Below are 19167 nucleotides of genomic sequence, written 5' to 3'. Positions count from 1 at the left end.
CTAATTGATCTGTGAAATAGTGAAGAAAACTGGAAATAAAAGTCAGTTGTGCTGACAGCTCTGTGGAGAGTCTCAGAGTAGAGGACTCTTCAGAGGATAAGTAACTCTTTTCCCAGCCTTGGCTGTTTCTCAGGGATCCCCTTAGACGGTTGGTTCTCTATGGAATTAGAGGATTGCCAAGACAGGGAGGGCTTCCAGGAGACACCCATCTGTCTTGGAATCATGGCCCTATAGCCAGTCCCATCTGTGTGTGGTGTGGCCTCAAGGAGCACGCATCAGTCTCTAGAGTGCAGAGTCAAGCTGGGGCTCCGGCTGGGGCTGGGGCTGGGGCTTGTGTGGGAGGAGCCAGTGAACTTAGAATTTTCTGGGGGGCACAGAAGATATTACCTGATGATCATCTTGGAACATTCCAGGGTCTTGGATTATTGTTCACATGGCAGTTGTTGGTCATTGCTTTTAAAATAAGATGGACAAATAAAAGATACTGTGAAACTCCTTTAGGTCTTGACAAAGTTAGCATGGCATTCATGGCGGCCTCTAAACTTGACCTCTGAACCTGCCAACAGAAAGGACATTCTCAAATGGTTCCTGGGACAGGCAGAGGCAGGAGTCCCTGGATAGATGTTGGGTTGTAGGTGGTTGGGGAATGAGCGTTAATCCCTCCTGCCTTCTTTAAAAATCCACACTGTGCTGCAACCAGACACTTGACCAACTTCCCTGCTCATGATAACCCCAACTCCTTTTATTTCTTCCCAGCTATTTCTAAAAGTTCTGCCACTGTGCCACTCTCTTTTGGACAAGTGCCCAGCCTTCTCTTAGGTTTGACAATTTATCTTTGAAAATCAAAAAAAAAACAGTAGCTATTTAAGTCAAGGCTCCTCTGTGTGCAGGACTCAGTGTTTGGCAGCTGATTATTAAATGGGAAAAGGGGTCAGTAAAGGGATAGTCCCAGTATTCTCAATCCTTTGTCTATTAAATAGATGCTTTTATTAGTTCCTTTAAAAATAAAAAAAGTTCTCCAACATTTCTATTTTCTGGGCTCTGATACCCCTCAGGAAGGAGCGTAGCAACACTGTATAGATGGGCTTTGCTAGGCTGAGACTTTGAGAGAGGCAGAGGGGCAGAATCCCACCATGGGCTATCCCAGGACCTCCCCCTCCCCCACCATAACCACTGACAGGGGTGAAAAATGGGGGCAGGGATACTGCCTACTGCCCTTGAATTTGACCTGGAGTGGTAGCATGGGATACCTTGTGGGAGTTCTACAGTTCGCGTTATCAGAGGAAGAACTCGTTCTCAGTTTGGTCTCAAGATTTTTAAATTTCGTATTCTGCTTGTGGAAATTTCTTTTAACACCTATATTTTCCTTCCTATGATATTGCACTTGAGGTAAGAAGATCTAATTCTGTTCCTTTCTTATTAGAATGATATGCTTTGTCTTTTGTAAGTTAGTGTTAACAATGAATACCTCATAGTGTTGTTGTTAAGATAAAATTTAAGGACTATAGTTAAAAATTCTTGGTAAATGTGCAGTGGTTTTGAGACTGTTTCCTTTTTTTTCCAAATAGCTTTCTTGAGGTAGGTGTTTCAGCAATTTTTCAGGCAAGAGAAGAATTATGCTGATTATAATAGTATCTATAGTTAATAATTATTTACTGTCATAGTTTAGTACATTGTTGACATGCAAAGTCATTGAATGTTCACAAAACTCTAAAATAGTATTATCATCTTCAGTTTTACATACAAGGAAACAGAGGATGTAGTGAAATTAAATGCCTAGGGCAAGGTTATAGTGCTCATAAGCAAGGCAGTCTAATGCAATATCCCCTGCCTTATGAAAAGTTCCTTCTCTGTATCTATTTGATATAGGTATCCAAGTTTCTCATGTAAACATAATGAGACATCCTGCTCATGAGTCATCCTAATTGGTCTCTTGCATGACCCATGGGCCAGACATTGCTGGTACACTCTGCCCCAGTCAAGAAGACCCCCAGTCCTCAGAAGATGGCAGGATGCATTGTGATGTCTTATGCATCTATTCTCTGCACCTGTAACTCTTTTTCTCCTATCATTCATTCTATAAAATCTAGCTTGCTCACTCAGTGGCCAGGAGATGGGTCACTGGGGGCATGAGTGGATGATAGGTGCATTATTCATTCCTTGAGTGGGTGTTGTACACTAGAGTTAGCACCAGTGAAAAAATAATGACTTTAATGGGATTATAAGTGGAGCAGTAGAGGCAGAGAGATACATTCCAGTGTTTTCACACCAAGTAACAAATGCTATGAAAAGGAAGACTAGTCCTTTGGCACCATTTCTAATTTATTCACTTATTTATAAAATCTAATACAAGCCCTACAATGGGGTGAAGAGTATGTTAAGTGCTTGTGATACTTAATAAGTAAGTCTCCCCCCTCATCCTTTTATTGCTATGTTCTACTGGAGGTGGACAGAGAGTGAAAACATAAAGAAATAATAATTGAAGTGATAACTCCATATTGGAACAGGTGACCTTAAAAACCAAATTGACTGAAAGGGAATAGTGTAGAGAAAGTAACCAGGGAAAGTCTTTTTCAGAAGGTAACTTCTGAACTTGGTCATGATAGAGAAGAGGTGAACCAATTTAGAGCTATGAATGAAACATGGTGAAGTTCAAAGTCCTTCAGGCCAAGAATTTTGCTGAAGGACTAGAAAAGATATCAGAGTAGAATCTTGCCAGACTTCTTTTCCTAAATATGAAGCCACCGACTTCTCTGAAGTGGTTTTTCTGAGAAGGCACTAACTATGCTGTGCTGAGCGCACATCTACCTTGCCTCACACAGAAACTCCTATGAGTCACATCTTATTCACCTTCATAACTTGATGCATCTCAGAGGACTGGTTCATGGGAGGAACTCAGTTAAGTGTACTGACTTGCAGGAATGAAAAAATATGATGTATTTGGCTAAATTGTCCTGGTCTGGCTCACTAGGACACCTCATGCATTCACTGGCTTCAAATATATGCAGAGAAATTGCGGTTAACAAACAAGGAGCTCACCTGAAAGAGTAGTTATCTCAGTGTTTCACATCCATCTTTAGTAAATAATTTTTGGTCCTAATTGTCAGGGCAGATGTGAGAACTAGGAGCTATAAATATAGGTAGGGTTTGCTTCATACTGTGTGTCTACTTTCATCTCCCTGGGTAAATTCCACGCTCAGAGACTCATTAGTTGTGCACACAGAAAACAGCCATACAATAATTAATGTTAAGGAAGGCAGTGTAATAGAACAATGCTCACACTAATTACTTACTGGGTTGAGTATCTGATTTTTTCTCCCCCTGAAACTTTTGCATTTTTCCTTTCTGACTTCTGAATGGAGAATTTCTTCTGGTGAAAGTTGTAGCAATTGTCATTTACTGAGAATCATTAAAGCAGTTTCTATTCACTGAATATCTGTGATACAACAGAATTATGCTTAACCGTTAGCATGCTTTGTCTGCATTAAACCTCATGGCATCCCCAAACAATTGTATTCACATTTTACAGTCTAGGACACTAAGATTGTAACTTATACAAGGTCACCCCACCACTGAATGGTCAGTCTTGAACTTGAAGATAGGACAGTGGATTTCTAGTTCTTTTCAGTTATACCACTACTTCCCAAAGAGGGTGTCTTTGATATTCTAAATGATGATGATGATGATAATAATAATAATAATATTTTGTTTTGATAGCAATCATAGGCTATTCCTATAGGCATATTTGGAATGATTTATGTTTGACTCCTATTAAATAATTCCTGACCTGAGCATGCCTTTGTATAATGACTGAAGCAAAGCCAAAGGAGATGGGTCACTATAGGTTGCTGTTGTGCTGTATTTTTCAAACAGGGATCAATTATAGGAGCTTCATTTCTTGAAAGTTAGAAATATTGGTGTAAGACACCTTGTTCCACTGAGCATCCTCCCAGTCTAGACCCTAGACTGCACTGTCTTCTCTCTGCTGTGAAATTCACGGAGACTGTGCTTTGCCAGGATCTTAGGCACTGCCATACTAGAAAGCGGTGCCATTGGTGAGGATACATCACATGCTCGCAGTGACTCGACTCAGCTTTGCACTGATGCAAAGCTTCCAGGAGTCCACAGGGAAATCAAAGCAGACTGGCTGGTGCTTAGCGTACAAAGGCAGAGGAAAGGAAAAAAAATGACTTTTTCTAGAAGAGTAAACATTATTTGTAGAAAAGCTCATCAGAAATTAAGAGCACAAGATGCAGGTAAAAATTTCTCTGGTGTCCTGCTGCTCAGGCACATAGGAGGTAGGGCCCAGAGATATTTAATTCAGATAAAAAAATTCATAGCACTCTCTTTCAAGGCTATTGAAAATAATTTTCATTCTACAAAAATAAAAAAAAAACATTATTTCAGATCCTCACTCAGATGCACAAGAATAATAAAATTCAATTTTGAAGACTGCTGTCTACAAAATGTAAAGAAGGGCAGACAAAGCTCTTTAGGACACTTGCTGCTTCTATAGATAGAGCTTGAACACCTTCCCTGCTTGGAGTTGGGAGGACAGACATGGAGATGGGTGAAAGAATTAATGCAATGTGCATTTGCGAAACCATCATTGAGCACAGAATCCTATATTACATACTATTGCAGTCTTTAATTATTTAAAATTTAGAAAGAAATTTTAATTCTGCTGGACAAATGAAAAATAATAAATATGCATCTTGTCCCTCTACAGTGAATGAGGATACTCTAAAGCACATACAGACATCTAATTTGTGGCTGCATGTGTTTGCCGGGGCTGCTATAACAAAACACCACACTGTGTGTGGTCTGAATAGCATAGATGTGTTTCTTTACAGTTCTGGAACCTGGAAGTATGAGATCAAGATGTCACAGGTTGGTGCTTTCTGAGCTCCCCTTCGGCTTGGCAGTGGCCATATTGTTGTGTCTTCACTAACGTGTGTGTCTGTTCAAAGCTCCTTGTCTTCCGAGGACATGGTATTGGATTTGGGCTTACCCTAATTATCTTGATAGAGCCTCTGTCTCCAAATATATTCACACTGTGAGGTATAGGGGTTAGGGCTTGGAGTGCATTGAGGGATACCAATTGATTCTATTTCTGTGATTTTTTTTTTTAGTCAATGCAATCTTTTTTATTAGAGCATTTAAATTATACACAGTAGTTGGGTTCATTTGGACAAAATTGCATGCATGGAATTTGATTTACTCCATTTCAACTCCTGTGCCTTGCTTTCCCTCTTCTGCTTCTTCTGCCTATTCCCCTTCCTCTTCTCTACTGACTATGTCTATAATTTTTTGAACCAAAAAGAAACATCCATTTGGAAGCAAATATGGAAGGATTTATGGGGCTGTATGTACTAGGATTTCACACGTGATGGAGTTCAAAATTTCCCCCTTTTCATAAATCATAATTTGATTTTCTAGTAACACTGGTCATATTATGTTAAAGTAGGCATCAGACATGATAATGGGAAATAACGATGTACTAAGTAGGAACTACTTACTATTGCTTATAATAATATGCTTTATTTCTGACAGAGGCTAGATATAACCTACAATACTTTATGAAAGGGCAAGTTTTTTTTTTTTTTTTTACCTATGTCCTCATTATTGCAGATATAAGCTCTTAAATATTTAAATGTCATATACGAGACAGTTTTTCTTCCTGGTTTGGGATAGGAGAAGTCAGTGAATCTATTTGGATGAGGAGATCACTGTCAATAAATAAAATGTCTTGAAAGTGGCCCACAAATTAAGGAAGAGACAGAGGTTTTTGCTGCATAAAAGAAAAGCAAACATCAGTTTCTCATCTGGGTGTGTGGAGGGGGAGAGAATAGGTTTAGCTCACGTATAAGAATGTGATGCATATGTGTTAATTAAAATTAGTTTACCTTGGTGATTTTCTGCCTGGTGCACACAGTATAAAGATTTTTCTGCAGGACATCTGAGCATTGGCAGATTTGCCCACTTCTGACTCTACAGTACAAACTGCCTCCTAAAGAATTGGAGAAGCCAGTAGATACCTCTTTGGCTTCCTCTAATGACAGGCCAATAGAGAGATAGGAGGGGAAAGAGGCTAAACACTTAGTGTCAAGGGGTCTGGATTCCACAGCAATGATTTGACTTTATATTACTTACTATATTTACTCATGTGTTACTATTATTATTACTTATTACTTATTACTATTTTATTTATTAATCATTATTTGCTTACATTCATTAACTGATGTTGCAGGACTTGCTTTGTAGGAAAACAAACAAGTTCAGGGACTCTTACTACTTTTGCTCTATTTGGTTGATGAAATAATTTCCTTATTTCCTCCACTAAACCTTCAGTTGCATCTACATTACTCACTAATGCTCTCACGGAGGATCTTTCGATTTTGAGGATTGCAGTTAAGAGCTGAGCCATTTCCCAAAGTGAGTAGGAGCAAAGTAGAAGCTCCTGAAGGGCTGTGAAGATTGAGTTAATGTCTGCACATGGGTGCATGCTCTATTTTTATTTCCTTATACTTGATAGAAGGCATATGTGTTGAAGTGCAGATAGTTGAGAAGGAGAGGGAGGTGATGTGATGATATGGAGAGAAGATGAAACAGGAGGACAGTGAGGGCAGGAAAGTGTCAGAATGTGGGTAGCACTGAAGGGCAGTCCTGTGTGTATGCAGGTAGTACTGAAGGGCAGTCCTGCTTATGCATGTATGCATGTTCTGTGGGCAGCATGTATTCTGTGCACGCTCCTAGGAGTTCATGCATGGAGTTCATGAGACAGGAAATGAGGCAAGTGGTACAACAACACAAGAAGTCAAAGAAGAAGCAAAATTACTACACATTTTATTCAACAGAAGCTTATCTGTGAATAATATATTAAATGAATTTTTTAAAGAGGATACTTCAATTTTCAAATAGATAGAAATTTCTTTCTACATTGTGCCACTTAATATGTGCTACTCTGATTTAAATGGAAATGTTTGGAAATTGAATGAATGGTGCCATGTTAAGAAGCCCAATCTACTAGAGCCTGGACTTTGGATGGACCTTCAAGTTGTACATTCACAATCCAACAAGTCTTATTATCAGTTCTGAGGTACAGTTGATGTGGTGCAAGGAATTAGGTCTCTCTAAGTAGCTGATCTTTAGGGTGAGTGAGTTATTTTAGTAGGTTCAAGAAGGACTAGAAGGATCTTGGTGATATCCAGGATTTAGGGTGTATTTACATTGTGATTTACTGTCTGATAGTGATGTGTTCTTTTTCTTTCAATGAGTTCTTGTGACTTATTGAACAAGTCTCCTGAAACAAACTCATAATGGTTTTTATGACGTCCACAGCCACTGGCCCTTGACCTCTGAATCTGAAGTGTGCATTTCTGAGTGTGTCTACCATCCACAAAGTATGAATTTTTAAGGAACATGTCTCTCATTTCTAGTCTAATCAATACTCCTTCCCCTGACCAAAGCCTCTCAAGTCAGCAGCAAACAGAGGCTGACTGAGTTACAATGTGAGCTCCTCTCAATTACTTTATCTCCTGACTTCCCTCTTAGTTTTCTGTGCATACAGCAGGCCATCTGAAATGAAGTAATCAAAGCAAAGCCTTTGACTGACATTAGCCAGTTCCAGAATTCTCAGCTCTTTGCTTCTTGAAAAAATCATCTTCAGTCAAAGTCTTCAAGAAACCTTTAAATTGATGTTATTCTCTCGAGGCCCTCTTCCAACCCCATTTCTTCCAGAGTTCCCCTATATAGGTAGTGGGAGTAGATGTTTACTTGTGCCAACTGCAAGGCAATTGTATTCCTAAAGGACCTCTGAATAGATGGAAAGAGATGCTGTGTGTTGTTTGATTTTTTGCCTTTTGAGAACAAGATTGCTATGATACACTCTCACATAAATTGCTAAGAATTTGGATTGGCACTTCCTTCCTGGACAGAAAGTTGCCAGTTCTTACCTAGAACTTTAAAAATGTCCTACTCTTTGATCCAGTAAGTATTCTTCTAATAACCTATACTAAAGCAAAATTTAAATATGTTATGCTTTGTGAATAAAACTACCATTGAATTATTATTTATAATAACAAAATGTGGAATGATTCCAATGCCCTATAAAAGAAGAAAGGTTATAGGAGAGAGGGTGACACAAAGGGATTCTATTTGATCATGTTTCAAAGTACACGTGATGGAAAATAGATGCAGTTGAATATTAGCATAAAAATACTCCTAATTAGCTGTTACCATATTCCCAATTAAATCATAGGAAGAAAACATAAATAGAGCCCATAATTAAACATATTGAGAAATAATGGATAATTTTTGTTAATAAATGTATATGTATTTCTTTATTTTAATATAATCTTGGATTGCCTTTCAAACCAGAAAAGTAATTTATATATTTTTTTAAATATGAAATAACTCATAGGGGAGAAATTATATTTTTTTCTTCAGGTTATCACTGATAGGCATATTTTTTCTCTCTAGGAATTCATTCTTCTTGTTGATATTCAAGGTTTTACATTATGTATATCTGGAATGTAATGGTAAATGAGAAGCAAGAAAAACGGGCCTCAAAGCTATAAAAGTAGCAACCACCTTTGCCCATAATTTTTAATATGAACTTATGTGCAATTCTGAAAGGTTGATATAGGGATATCTTAAAATTATTACTTATATCAGCTCCATGAGGACAGAATTTTGTTCTGCTCATCACTATATCCCAGCATCTAGAATTTAGCCTGATAGAGTGGAAAGGGAGTACATATTTGCTCAATGAATAAATGGAAAACTTTTGGACAGCAGTGGTCAATTAAGATCTCAAAGGTCATAATCCTACATAATACTCCCAATGGCCCTCTGAGAAAGATATAGATTTTTATAATCCCCAGGTTATAGGAAACAGATGCAGAATGATTGATTTCCTGCAAATTACAGAGCTGGTTGAGTGGCAGATATTGATTAGAACTAATTCTCTAGGTTAGGACTTGGTTCTCAGTATGATCCTAGCAACATTTCCTGGTTTCCCCATTGCCTCATGGAACCCAAAGGTCATTCATTGTGCTCTTTATTACTTCATTGTTTATTTAGATTTTTTTTTCGTATTTAGAATTAAAAATACATGGACTCAGAATTTATTGTGAAATGGTGCATATTAATTCTTCCTCTTTCTCCCCACTTCCTTTCTTCTTTCCTGTCAGTAGTTGTTATATATTAAAAGAATTTCTTTGGTGAAATTTTGAGTTTTGTAGAAAATATGGTAAAAATGGAACTTCAGTTCCTGTGATCCGTAGAATAAAGTCTGAATCTTTGAGGCTTTTTTCCTTTGGAAAGTCTCAGGACTTTTTGAACACTTTCAAACATATCTTCAAACAAAACTGGCTTCTATTCGAGTAGCACAAGATTTGGCACACCTGCCTTCCTCTCTCATGTCCATATCCCAGTTTTTATGCACACTAGCTTTCATCAACGCAAAACTGGCTAACGAAAGGACCAAGGCTTGGCAACACAGGAAGTCAAACAGCACCAAGGGCCTTACTGTGAGTTTCCAGTGCAGTGATGTCCTCCTGGGCAGTATCCAAGTCACTTCTCAGCAGGTGCCTTTCACAGTCACCTTTTGATAATGGCTTATTTCCAGCTTGCTTTTGTGTCTGCCTCACAGCCTCATTCCAGGTGGGGAAGAGTGTCAGCCTGGGGTATTATTTAAGGTGAGACCTGCAACTTGGCTCTTGTTCAGTGTGAACTAAGGTGCCCTACTGTTCCACATCAGGTTGGTGTCCTACTGCTCTGAATACCTTGCAGGGTGGCCACTATCACTCCAAGACCACATTACTGAGTACTTGAGTTTAACTAGTTACAGCCCTGCTTCAGGCCAATTCATGACTCTGATGGTCACAGCAAACATTTCTCACTATAAACTGGAAGGACTACTAAAATGGGACATTGGTTTTATCAATCCAGGCTTCTACATTAAAGACAAGAAAATGTGTTAAGAAATTTGGATAAATTTCATGTCTGAAATAATTCCTTTCCTCATAAAATATTTATGTTTAAAGATGTACTAAACCATAGCAAGATTTCAATTGAATTTATACTCCTGGCTTTCCTTAAGAGATACTGTTTTTCCACCTACTGGTTAGTTGACTCCCTTTGTTCCCCATTCAAGTATTCCTTTATCCAGTCTGTGTGCAACAAGTATTTCATGAACACAAATGTACTGGCTACTGAGGATACAGGTAGAAAGGACAGAATGGGCTTCTACCCTTGTTGGAAGTAGAAATGCATATCAGTGAATTAGAAATAAAATTAATAGCTCCATTCTAATTTTGGAAAAAGCAATGAGAAGTACAAGATAAGCATCTGTGCATGGAGTTCTGGAAGGTTTTCCTGAAGAAGTGAAACTGAACTAAGATCACAGGGATGAGTAGATGTTGGCTATGTAAAGTTGAGATGGTGAGAGGAAAATTATGAAGCAGAGGCAACGTGTGTAGAGGCTGAGCTAGAAAGACAAAAGGCAGCGCCATGAAGAAGTGAGGCTTGCTCTTGTCAAATGACACACTTATGCATCTCACTGAAGGTTTACTCGTCAGCTGTTATGCATAAATCACCTTGCCCTGGGCTGACATACAACAGTGAGTAGAGATTCCACTCCCTCACTACTAATACTTCAGTGGCAATGGCAACCCCAAAGGTATATGCTCCAGTAAGGGAAGGAGAGCTTCTAACGCAAACCACGAAGTCAGCAAACTAGAACTAATGTTAAAACTGGTGCTTGAAGGGTGGGAGGAAGTGAGAAGATGGAGCAGTAATGGAAGTATGGGGTTGACAAAGAGGACTAGGTTTCAGGTCAAAGACTAGACAGAAAAAAAAAGGTAAGACCCATTGGGGAATAAAAATAAGTACAAATATAAAGACTGAAGTAAAGAGAGGTGATTTGATTGTTTCTGTGTTTTATCCCTTACATAAAAGAGTCAGATCAGGTCTTTGCTAGATCATAGGTTTCATGATACTATTTTAAATTCTGCACATATGCCAGGTCAAAATTGAGAATTTGTTAATAAGTTTTTGAGGCCAGAGAGATAAGCAATGATAAGCTCCTTTAGTCTGCCAGTTAAATAAAAGTCAGAAAAAAAAGGTGGCTTTGATTGGAGGTGATATTACTGACCTGATTTTCTTTATTTGGAAAAATTCAAACAGTTATGTGAAAAATCAAAATGATCTCATTGTAAATGCAAATTCTTCCATCTTTCCATTGAGTTTTACTAAAGACTTCTCATATTTCCATTTCGAGGCCGTGTTAGGATGATGTGCCAATTGTGTCAGAAGAATAAATTGATTGGCATTGTGCAGATTAGTTGGGCAAGTGGTTGATTGCCTGGCACTGGGCAAGTTGTTAATTAGTGAAGAAAAATGAAATGTCAGGCCCAGGTAACAGAGAGGCTCTTCTCTTGCCTTTGCCAAGTTGAATTTGGAAAGTGTTTAATGAGATGGACAACGAACATTAGCTAGATCGAGTAGTGCACAATATTCAAAATAATTTCAAGTTTTATAAAATAAATGTACACAAAACAGCCGATTCATATATCATCCATTCAGACTTAAATATAAAATAGGGTCATGTTAGCTAAACTATGAAAATACTGCATCAAGTACCCATTCTACTACAAATTTCCAAGGGTTGCTCAGTAAGGCACATGAAGAAATTGAGACAAGGAAAACTGGAGTTAGGATCCCAGTTGATATTCTAGATTGTTCCCTGAAGATATGATCTTAATGTGCAGCTATTGCTTAAAATGTCAATCAATGACTAGATACTATTAAATGTTCAAACACTAAATATTTGTCCAGAAATTAAACAGAATACCTTCTTTGACATTACGTGTATCTTTGAACTTGGAAATTCTGGTCATTTCACATTTCACAGGCTGATGAAATGAGACATTTATAAAATCAAGCAAAAAAAGATAGAGAATGAAAGATTAAATCTCTTCAGTATAGAAATGTGGAAAGCTGAGGATAGGCATTAACCGAATGAATATATTTATGGCCAATAATTAAGCCAGCTTTTAGAAACTGCTGACTCAATTGCATATTGGACACTCTTGAAGCCCAATAAAGGAAGCTTCGGAAAATTACATTGAACAGAATTACTACTTTGCCTAGTGTGCAATGGACTTTGGAAGCTACTTGAAAAGGTGATGAGGAGAATAAATAGGAATGGAAATTTTTCCAGCTCTACTTTGTATGATCTGGGAAGTGCACAGTGTTTCTGATTGGCATGATTCCTTAATCAACAATGCTCTAATTCCTGATGGCCATTGCTTTTGTCCCAGTATTCTTCTGTTGCCTACCACATTCAGTGACATGCTCAGTATAAATGTCCTGGTGATGATGAAGAATTTCAATTACACAGGGAAATGTCCCCCTGTTCTTATTCCATTGTCAACTAATGATAACTATGCACCTTTATTGTGCTATTTGTGCTATATTCTGTTCTCAGTGGATTTAGGCAACTCATTTAATTTGGATATTAATCTTGTGGTTGTTTTCATATGCTGTGGTACAATTTTATGCCCACTCAAAAGTGAGTGATCTGACACACAAAAACATTAAATTACTTTCCCCAAGTTTCCCAGTAGCCTGGTGATGTAACCAGAATTTAAACTCTGGCAATCTGACTTCAGACCCTGTACTTAGCTGGTATGATTCTGCCATCAGTGTGGACCAAATGGGTGAAGCAGCTCAGAAACAACTAGCAGTATCTTCTGGCTTGCTAGCTCAGGGATTCTGACCATTCTTGTCTTTGCAGCCAATGTAAATGTGTTCTCCCCTGTACTGTATCCTCTTATTAGAAAAAGAGAAAAGGCAAGAAGTTTGAGTGGAAAAGGATGGAGCCTTTGGATTTAATTTTTTTTAATTTGCTCTTTTTAATTATACATGTCAGTAGAGTATATTTCGACAAATTTATACAAACATGGAGTATGTCTTATTCTACTTAGGATCTCGATCTTGTTGTTGTATATGATGTGGATTTAAATTTTCATGATTTTACTTGCCTGGTTTAACTCAGGTTGGCCTCTTCCATTGGCTTCACTAAGACTAGGAGCTCCTTCAGGGAAATACCAGGCAGACTATGTGTGGTTCATGATTGTTCTGTTCTATGTAAATCAGTTGCTGACTATGTAAGCAGAGGCCATATTCAGAGTGGAAGCATTTTAGAATCATTAATGCTCATAAACAGTTCCTAATCAAAGGAATGAGAGCGCTGAGAGCTTTCTCAGCTAAGCTAAGCTCCTGAAGCTTTTCACTAAGTGGAGGACTAGTTAATTTCCTGAAATAGATGCCTGCATGTAGTGTTTGCTCTCTAAGCAGGACCCCCAAACAATGTTTTCCATACCAAATGGAGGCAACCAACAAGATAACAGGCATTTATAGTTACACCAGGGTAGGCTGTGTTCCTCCTGGCTACTCTTGTGCGCACACACACACACACACTCACACACTTCTGTCCATTTACCAAGAGAACTGCCAAAAGTAAGCACCTTGTCTTATTAATTTTATCTTTTAATTTCTGACCAATTATAAGAAAAGTGGCTTTCCCTTCCCTTAAGGAGCAGTAGCTTGATGGCTTATTTCTCTCTTTCTCTTTTGAATCACAGCAGAATCTAAGAAGAAGAAAAAGGAAGGCAAGAAACAGGAGAAGATGCTGGACTAGATGATCCCACCTTCTGAGGAACAGGAAAAGGGCATCAGCAACCGGAATCAGTTAACTATTGCATTTATACCTACTGTAGGCTTTTTATTCAAAAAATATCTATAGCTTAAGTACACGATAGGCAAAATGATGAGGAAAGAAATTTTTGTAGTAGCATTTTTTAAAATATATACCATAGTACCACTAGGGGCTTATAATAAAGGACTGTAATCCCATTTAGAAAGTTGACTTATAGTACATGGTAAATGATAGACACTTGAGGTAAGGTTTTTGAAGTTATGCGATATTTCACATTTACTTTTTTTCTTTTTACTTTTTTTGGCAGCAATTTAAATGTTGTGAACATGTAAACTACATATCTTTCTAGATATTTTTTTTCAGCTAGACTTTTCTTTTTTTCCCAAATTGAAAAAAGTACATACTAAACAAAGCAGCAATAAAATATAATCACTCCATTTGAGGAAAATACCTTGTTCTCTGCCATTGGATTCTTTTTTAAAAAGTAAGTCAGCAAAATGAGGGAGGGAGAGAGGCAGAACCATGCCCTAGTGCAATGCTGTTGTTTTCTAATTAAAATATTAAAACATGATTTTTTTTTCATTTTGGCAGAAACAGATGTTTTCTTGATGAAATTATTTTTCCATCTGAGGAAAAAATACTAGAAAAATAAATCAAGGTGATGCTGAATAAAAGGTGCTTTTGTGTGCAATAATTTGATTTTGTGGCTCTCCTTTTGTCACCTTCACTCTTCAGTGCAACTTTAGTGAGAATCCATTCAAATTAGTTACATCACTATGGGCACAAATGTGACACATGTTTTTGCTACTTTCTACAGTTCAAGCATCACTAAACCCAAAATCCCAAATGTTCCAAATCTGAAATGTTCCAAATCCCAAAAATTTGGATTACAAATCTGACACCACACATGGAAATTTCCATCCCTGACTTCATGTGACGTGTTTCAGTCAAAATGGAGGTGCACAAAAAATATTGCAGAGAGTCAGTGTGTACAGCCTTCTACTCCGTAAGGGAAGGGAAAACCACTTTTCTTATAACCTTCAGCCTGTGTGTACAGTGTATAGGAAACATGAATAAGTATGGGTTGCATCCCATCCCCAAGTTGCTCCTCCATCATCATTTAGCCAAACAGCCCATGAACCAGGAAAGAGTTAAGGTGAACTAGAACAAAATATCCCAAGGGAATCACAGTCCTGCAAATAGTCCAAAACCCTTAAACATTTGAAATCCAAACACTTCTCATCCAAAGCATTTCAGATAAGGGAGACTCAACTTGTATTAGTTATTAATAAGTTCAACTGATGCTTCCGAGATCAACAAAAATTACACAATAGTCTAGGAAAGTGGAACACTAAAAGGCTCTTATTGTATTAAGTTTGGGCCAGCACAGTATAAATCAAGATCTGAACACTGAAATACAGAATGATAGTTTGTACTTAGTTTCCATAAACCAAAGCTTTCATTCCCCTTTCTTTCTTTATTTAATTCTTCACCCAGTGAAAAAGACTATTTGTGCAACTCTTATCTGCTGGACTCTACAAAGAGTCTTTAAGTAAACAAGTCTTTGCTTCTACTATTCAGAGTCTAGGAAAACTGGTTGAGATTAGCTTTAAATATTTATCTTGACATAGTGGCTGCTAATTCCAATGTGATAACTCAATAGACAAATGTCATCTACCAAGATGATTTAAGCCCATTTTCAGAAATGACAGCTTCCACATACCCTGGGCTCGCCATTCATTACATACTGGTCTGATGATGCAGCCAAAGGGTCTTGGCAGCTCAGCGGCTTTGGCCATCTAGTCTAAAACTCTCTGAGCTAGGAATGCTGATGGGGTCCATTTCTCCCACTAAGTCAAAGCCAGCTGCCAGAATAGAAACAGGACAAGCTTCCAGGCATCTTATGGATGGGTGCTTCATACAAACAAAGTACCTTGTAAAGTGCAAATGACAAAAACATGAATAGTAAATACAGTCCTTTTACAAGCTGACCTGAATAAAAAAAAAAGTACTTATGGGGATGGATGGAAAAGACGAAAAAAGGCAGCATCTTAAATGTGTTTTTTACAGCAAGTTTCCAGAAGGGTGGAATGATGGTTGCAGCAAATTTTGTTAGACTTTTGTTAGTTAACATTGCCCCTTCATCATAATTTAGCCAAAACCACGAATCAGTAATGAGATCAGGTGAACTAGAATGAAATCTCCCAAGGGAAAAAGAGTCCTGTAAATAACTGTGGCATACTCCTTTATTGCAGGGCATGGCAGGAAGCCAAAAGGGCACAGTGTCTCTGCTGTGTCAGCTACCATTCCTAGCAAACCCCATAACAATGCCCTGATTCTACATTAAAATAGGGTTGAGATGCAAATCTTCTTGGCACAGGGTATGAAATTCAACATGCCCAAAGTCCTGAGAATTATTCTACCCAGCCTCAGCTTCGAACACCTCATTAAATCACACCAAGGCACTGAAACATAAATATAAAGGAACCAGCTCCCAAAATCACTGATTCTCACAATTGCGAGCGGGGTAGAAGAGATTGTCCCTGGCAATTCATAGAGTCTCTTTCCAAATGTTCTTGGCTTATGAATGTTACCGTGAAGTTTGTTAAACCTTGAGGATGGTAAGGAAAATGTGAAGAAGTCATGTAGATTTCTTCAGAATTTAAGTGAAGATAAGCTCTTCCCATAGTCATTGGAAGGGTGTAAAACACTTTCACCAAAAACCTAGTGAAAACAACCTTCCAGTGACCCGAGAGTGTCCTTATTCAGCTTAGCATTGGTATCCCTGAGAGTTCCCCCTGTATCCTGCAAGTATGGATGATGTCACCCTCATTTGTGGGAAGATTGTGAAAAAGAGGATCTTGCGGGAAGGTTTGTGACTCAACATACTCCTGGAAAAACCTCCTCATATCCTATTAGCTCTATTGGAGTGTAACTCCAAGGGACTCCAATGCTCTGAATATTTATCAAAGGAGGATTGCTAAACTGGGTGGGTGGGAAGACATGGGCATAAAAGAGTTAAATGATTTCATGTGAGTGTAATAAATTGTGAGAAAAGAAAGGCTGTGTGTCCTTTACCTATTGAAGGGACAGATATTTCTTTAGGAATAAGAGGTAATTTTCCCCATAACATCTAACTCATAATTCTGCAAATCTAAAACTAATTGTTCTCTAACTTCTTCAAATAAAGAACAGAGATCAAAATAATTTTGCAAACAGAGAGAATAGAAACCAGTATCTTCTGCAAATTGAACAATTTAAAAGTAGTTCCTATACATAATAATTAGAATGTTATCAACCTTTAGTTATAGGTTTTTCTAATGAAGAAAAGCAAGGACTTTTCCTCCCATTAATCCTCTCCCAAAAGAATAAGGCAGATCAACATTCTTAGATTATGATATCACAGCATTCAATGCACTTTTTAAAAAGTTACATTTATTTGCATGAGGAGAAATGAGCATAATGTTATTCTAAGCATCCAGGAAATAATGCCTACTTCAAACTTATGTAGATTCTAATTCTTCTAGAAATAAAAGATGTGGAGCATCTTTATCAGAGAAAACACATCATTCTCTTAGAAATCCACCCTCCTGCTACTTTTCTATCCTTCACTCTTTCAGGAAAGGCACCAAAAGCAAGTACAAATGCTGTATCCTGCTGGAGTCACAAGGAATACAGTGTAATTCAGGAGTATTTCAACTCCAATGGAAAAGGAATGCAGATCTACATGTTAAATTATTTTTATCTAGCAAGAAAAATAATGAACAATGAGAGTATCTAATTTCTCTTAAGTGATTTTTTAAAAGCATGAAATAGATATACAAGCAAAACAGATACAAAGCACACCCAAATACACATTTCTTCTGCTTATATCCATTTCAACTACTATACTGGGTCACTTGTGGATCTGGTTAAAGATGTGATGTGTCTACAATCTTGCTACATATTTCCTTTGTTCTTTGAAAGTGTTCATGAAAATCATATACCTTATCAAAGAATGGAACATGGAAAAATACCAACACCACCATATCCTTCACCTCCTGGGAAGGAAGGAATGGATGCCTGAGAGGTTGTAGAGATGTGGAAATTGTGTCCACGCATTTGATTTGCTCTTAGTGAAGATAAAAATTTACATAAAGTAAACTAATCACAAAGAATGATCCCCTTTTCGATTGTCAGCTCCATCAAACACAGAGTAAAGCTTAAAATACGTCAGTTTCAGAGATTCTTGGGAGAATCACATGAATGCCTTATTTACTGTGAATGGGCAACCACAGATTGAGATATTAGCAATGAACGCCATGAATTTTAGACTTATAATTTCCAATACCATATATTCTTAAGGTTGCCATTTTTTGCCTAATATTCTTTCTGGAAAAAAAAGTAGGTACCACACTATTTTTTACAAGACCCTGATAAATATAAGTTGAACTTGTCTGAACACAAATTCTTATAACCATGATGTCAGGTTATTATCATTTGCTACCATTTCAGCTATAATTGTGAATATGTTCTCTTGTGCTGCTCATGGATCATAGCGTTAAATAGATACCATACTGGGATGTAACCTGTAACTTGATATGAGGAGAAAATAGCAAAAAGTCACCAGGATCAATGTAGCTCCTTTTAAATTTTGCTCTTCTTAATGAAGATGGAGTGAACTACATGCTCCTCTTGAGCTGGGGGATAGTATAATGAAGTGATTATTATATAGAATTACACAACTAAATTTCAGGATTAAGCAAACCATCCTTAGTATTTTAATGCCTTCTAAAAAATCAATAAACTTCCACAAAATGATAAGAACTCTTTAGCTATACACAATATTTGAAAACTCATAAAATTACATAGTATATTGAAAAAAAAATCTTTGTAACTGAATAAATTCATTATAACATTATTACATTTGAATTACAGGATAAAAGTAAAATTCCTAAAACGCCCTGACTAATCCTCTGCTTTATTCATTCTTTTAATTATGTAATCAAGAATCAATTGAATCACAATTACCTGCATAATGTGATGTTAGACTCTCTAGGAAGAAAACAAATAAAATTTGGAATTCATGGTCTCCAATCTCTTTCATTTATAGATCCTGAATACACAAAGTTTTTCGAAATTAGGAAAAAGCATTAATAATGTAATGTACTAGAATCATAATGATTATCATGATTAAGGGTAGATGAGACCTAAAATTTTCAAAGAAATTATAGGACTGGAGTTGAATTCAAATAGGAAGGAGTTAAGTGTTGGTATGTTCCTTGGAGGATGGATAATATCTAGATGGAGTTTAAGAGTGAATTCTAAGGGCAAAGGTATGAAAATGTTACAGACTTATGAACACAAGCAGTTTACAGTATTTGTTTAGTATTGCTAAACTAATTTACCTAAAGCTGAAGGTAGTATCTTTGAAATGTTTTATACCATCACATAAAGTTGAA

The 19167-nt window shown here is 37.3% G+C and overlaps 1 protein-coding gene across 4 annotated transcripts in view; it reads left to right on the top strand.

Moving 5' to 3' along the window:
* The window catches only part of LOC308640159 (pleiotrophin-like), a 99208-nt gene extending 84806 nt beyond the window's left edge, over positions 1-14402 (top strand). For 3 of the 4 annotated variants that reach the window (XM_081312168.1, XM_081312170.1, XM_081312169.1), the window contains exon 5: positions 13653-14402. In XM_081312168.1, the coding sequence (XP_081168294.1) occupies positions 13653-13708 (56 nt within the window). In that variant the 3' untranslated portion in view covers positions 13709-14402. The remainder of the gene's footprint in view (positions 1-13652) is intronic. The other variant, XM_081312171.1, reaches the window with a different exon arrangement.
* The last annotated feature ends 4765 nt before the right edge of the window (positions 14403-19167 follow it).

This window comes from Spermophilus citellus (genome assembly GCF_964194105.1).
Source record: "Spermophilus citellus genome assembly, contig: SCAFFOLD_290, whole genome shotgun sequence".
Lineage (NCBI taxonomy): Eukaryota > Metazoa > Chordata > Mammalia > Rodentia > Sciuridae > Spermophilus > Spermophilus citellus.
This window is presented reverse-complemented; position numbering and strand designations above follow the sequence as displayed.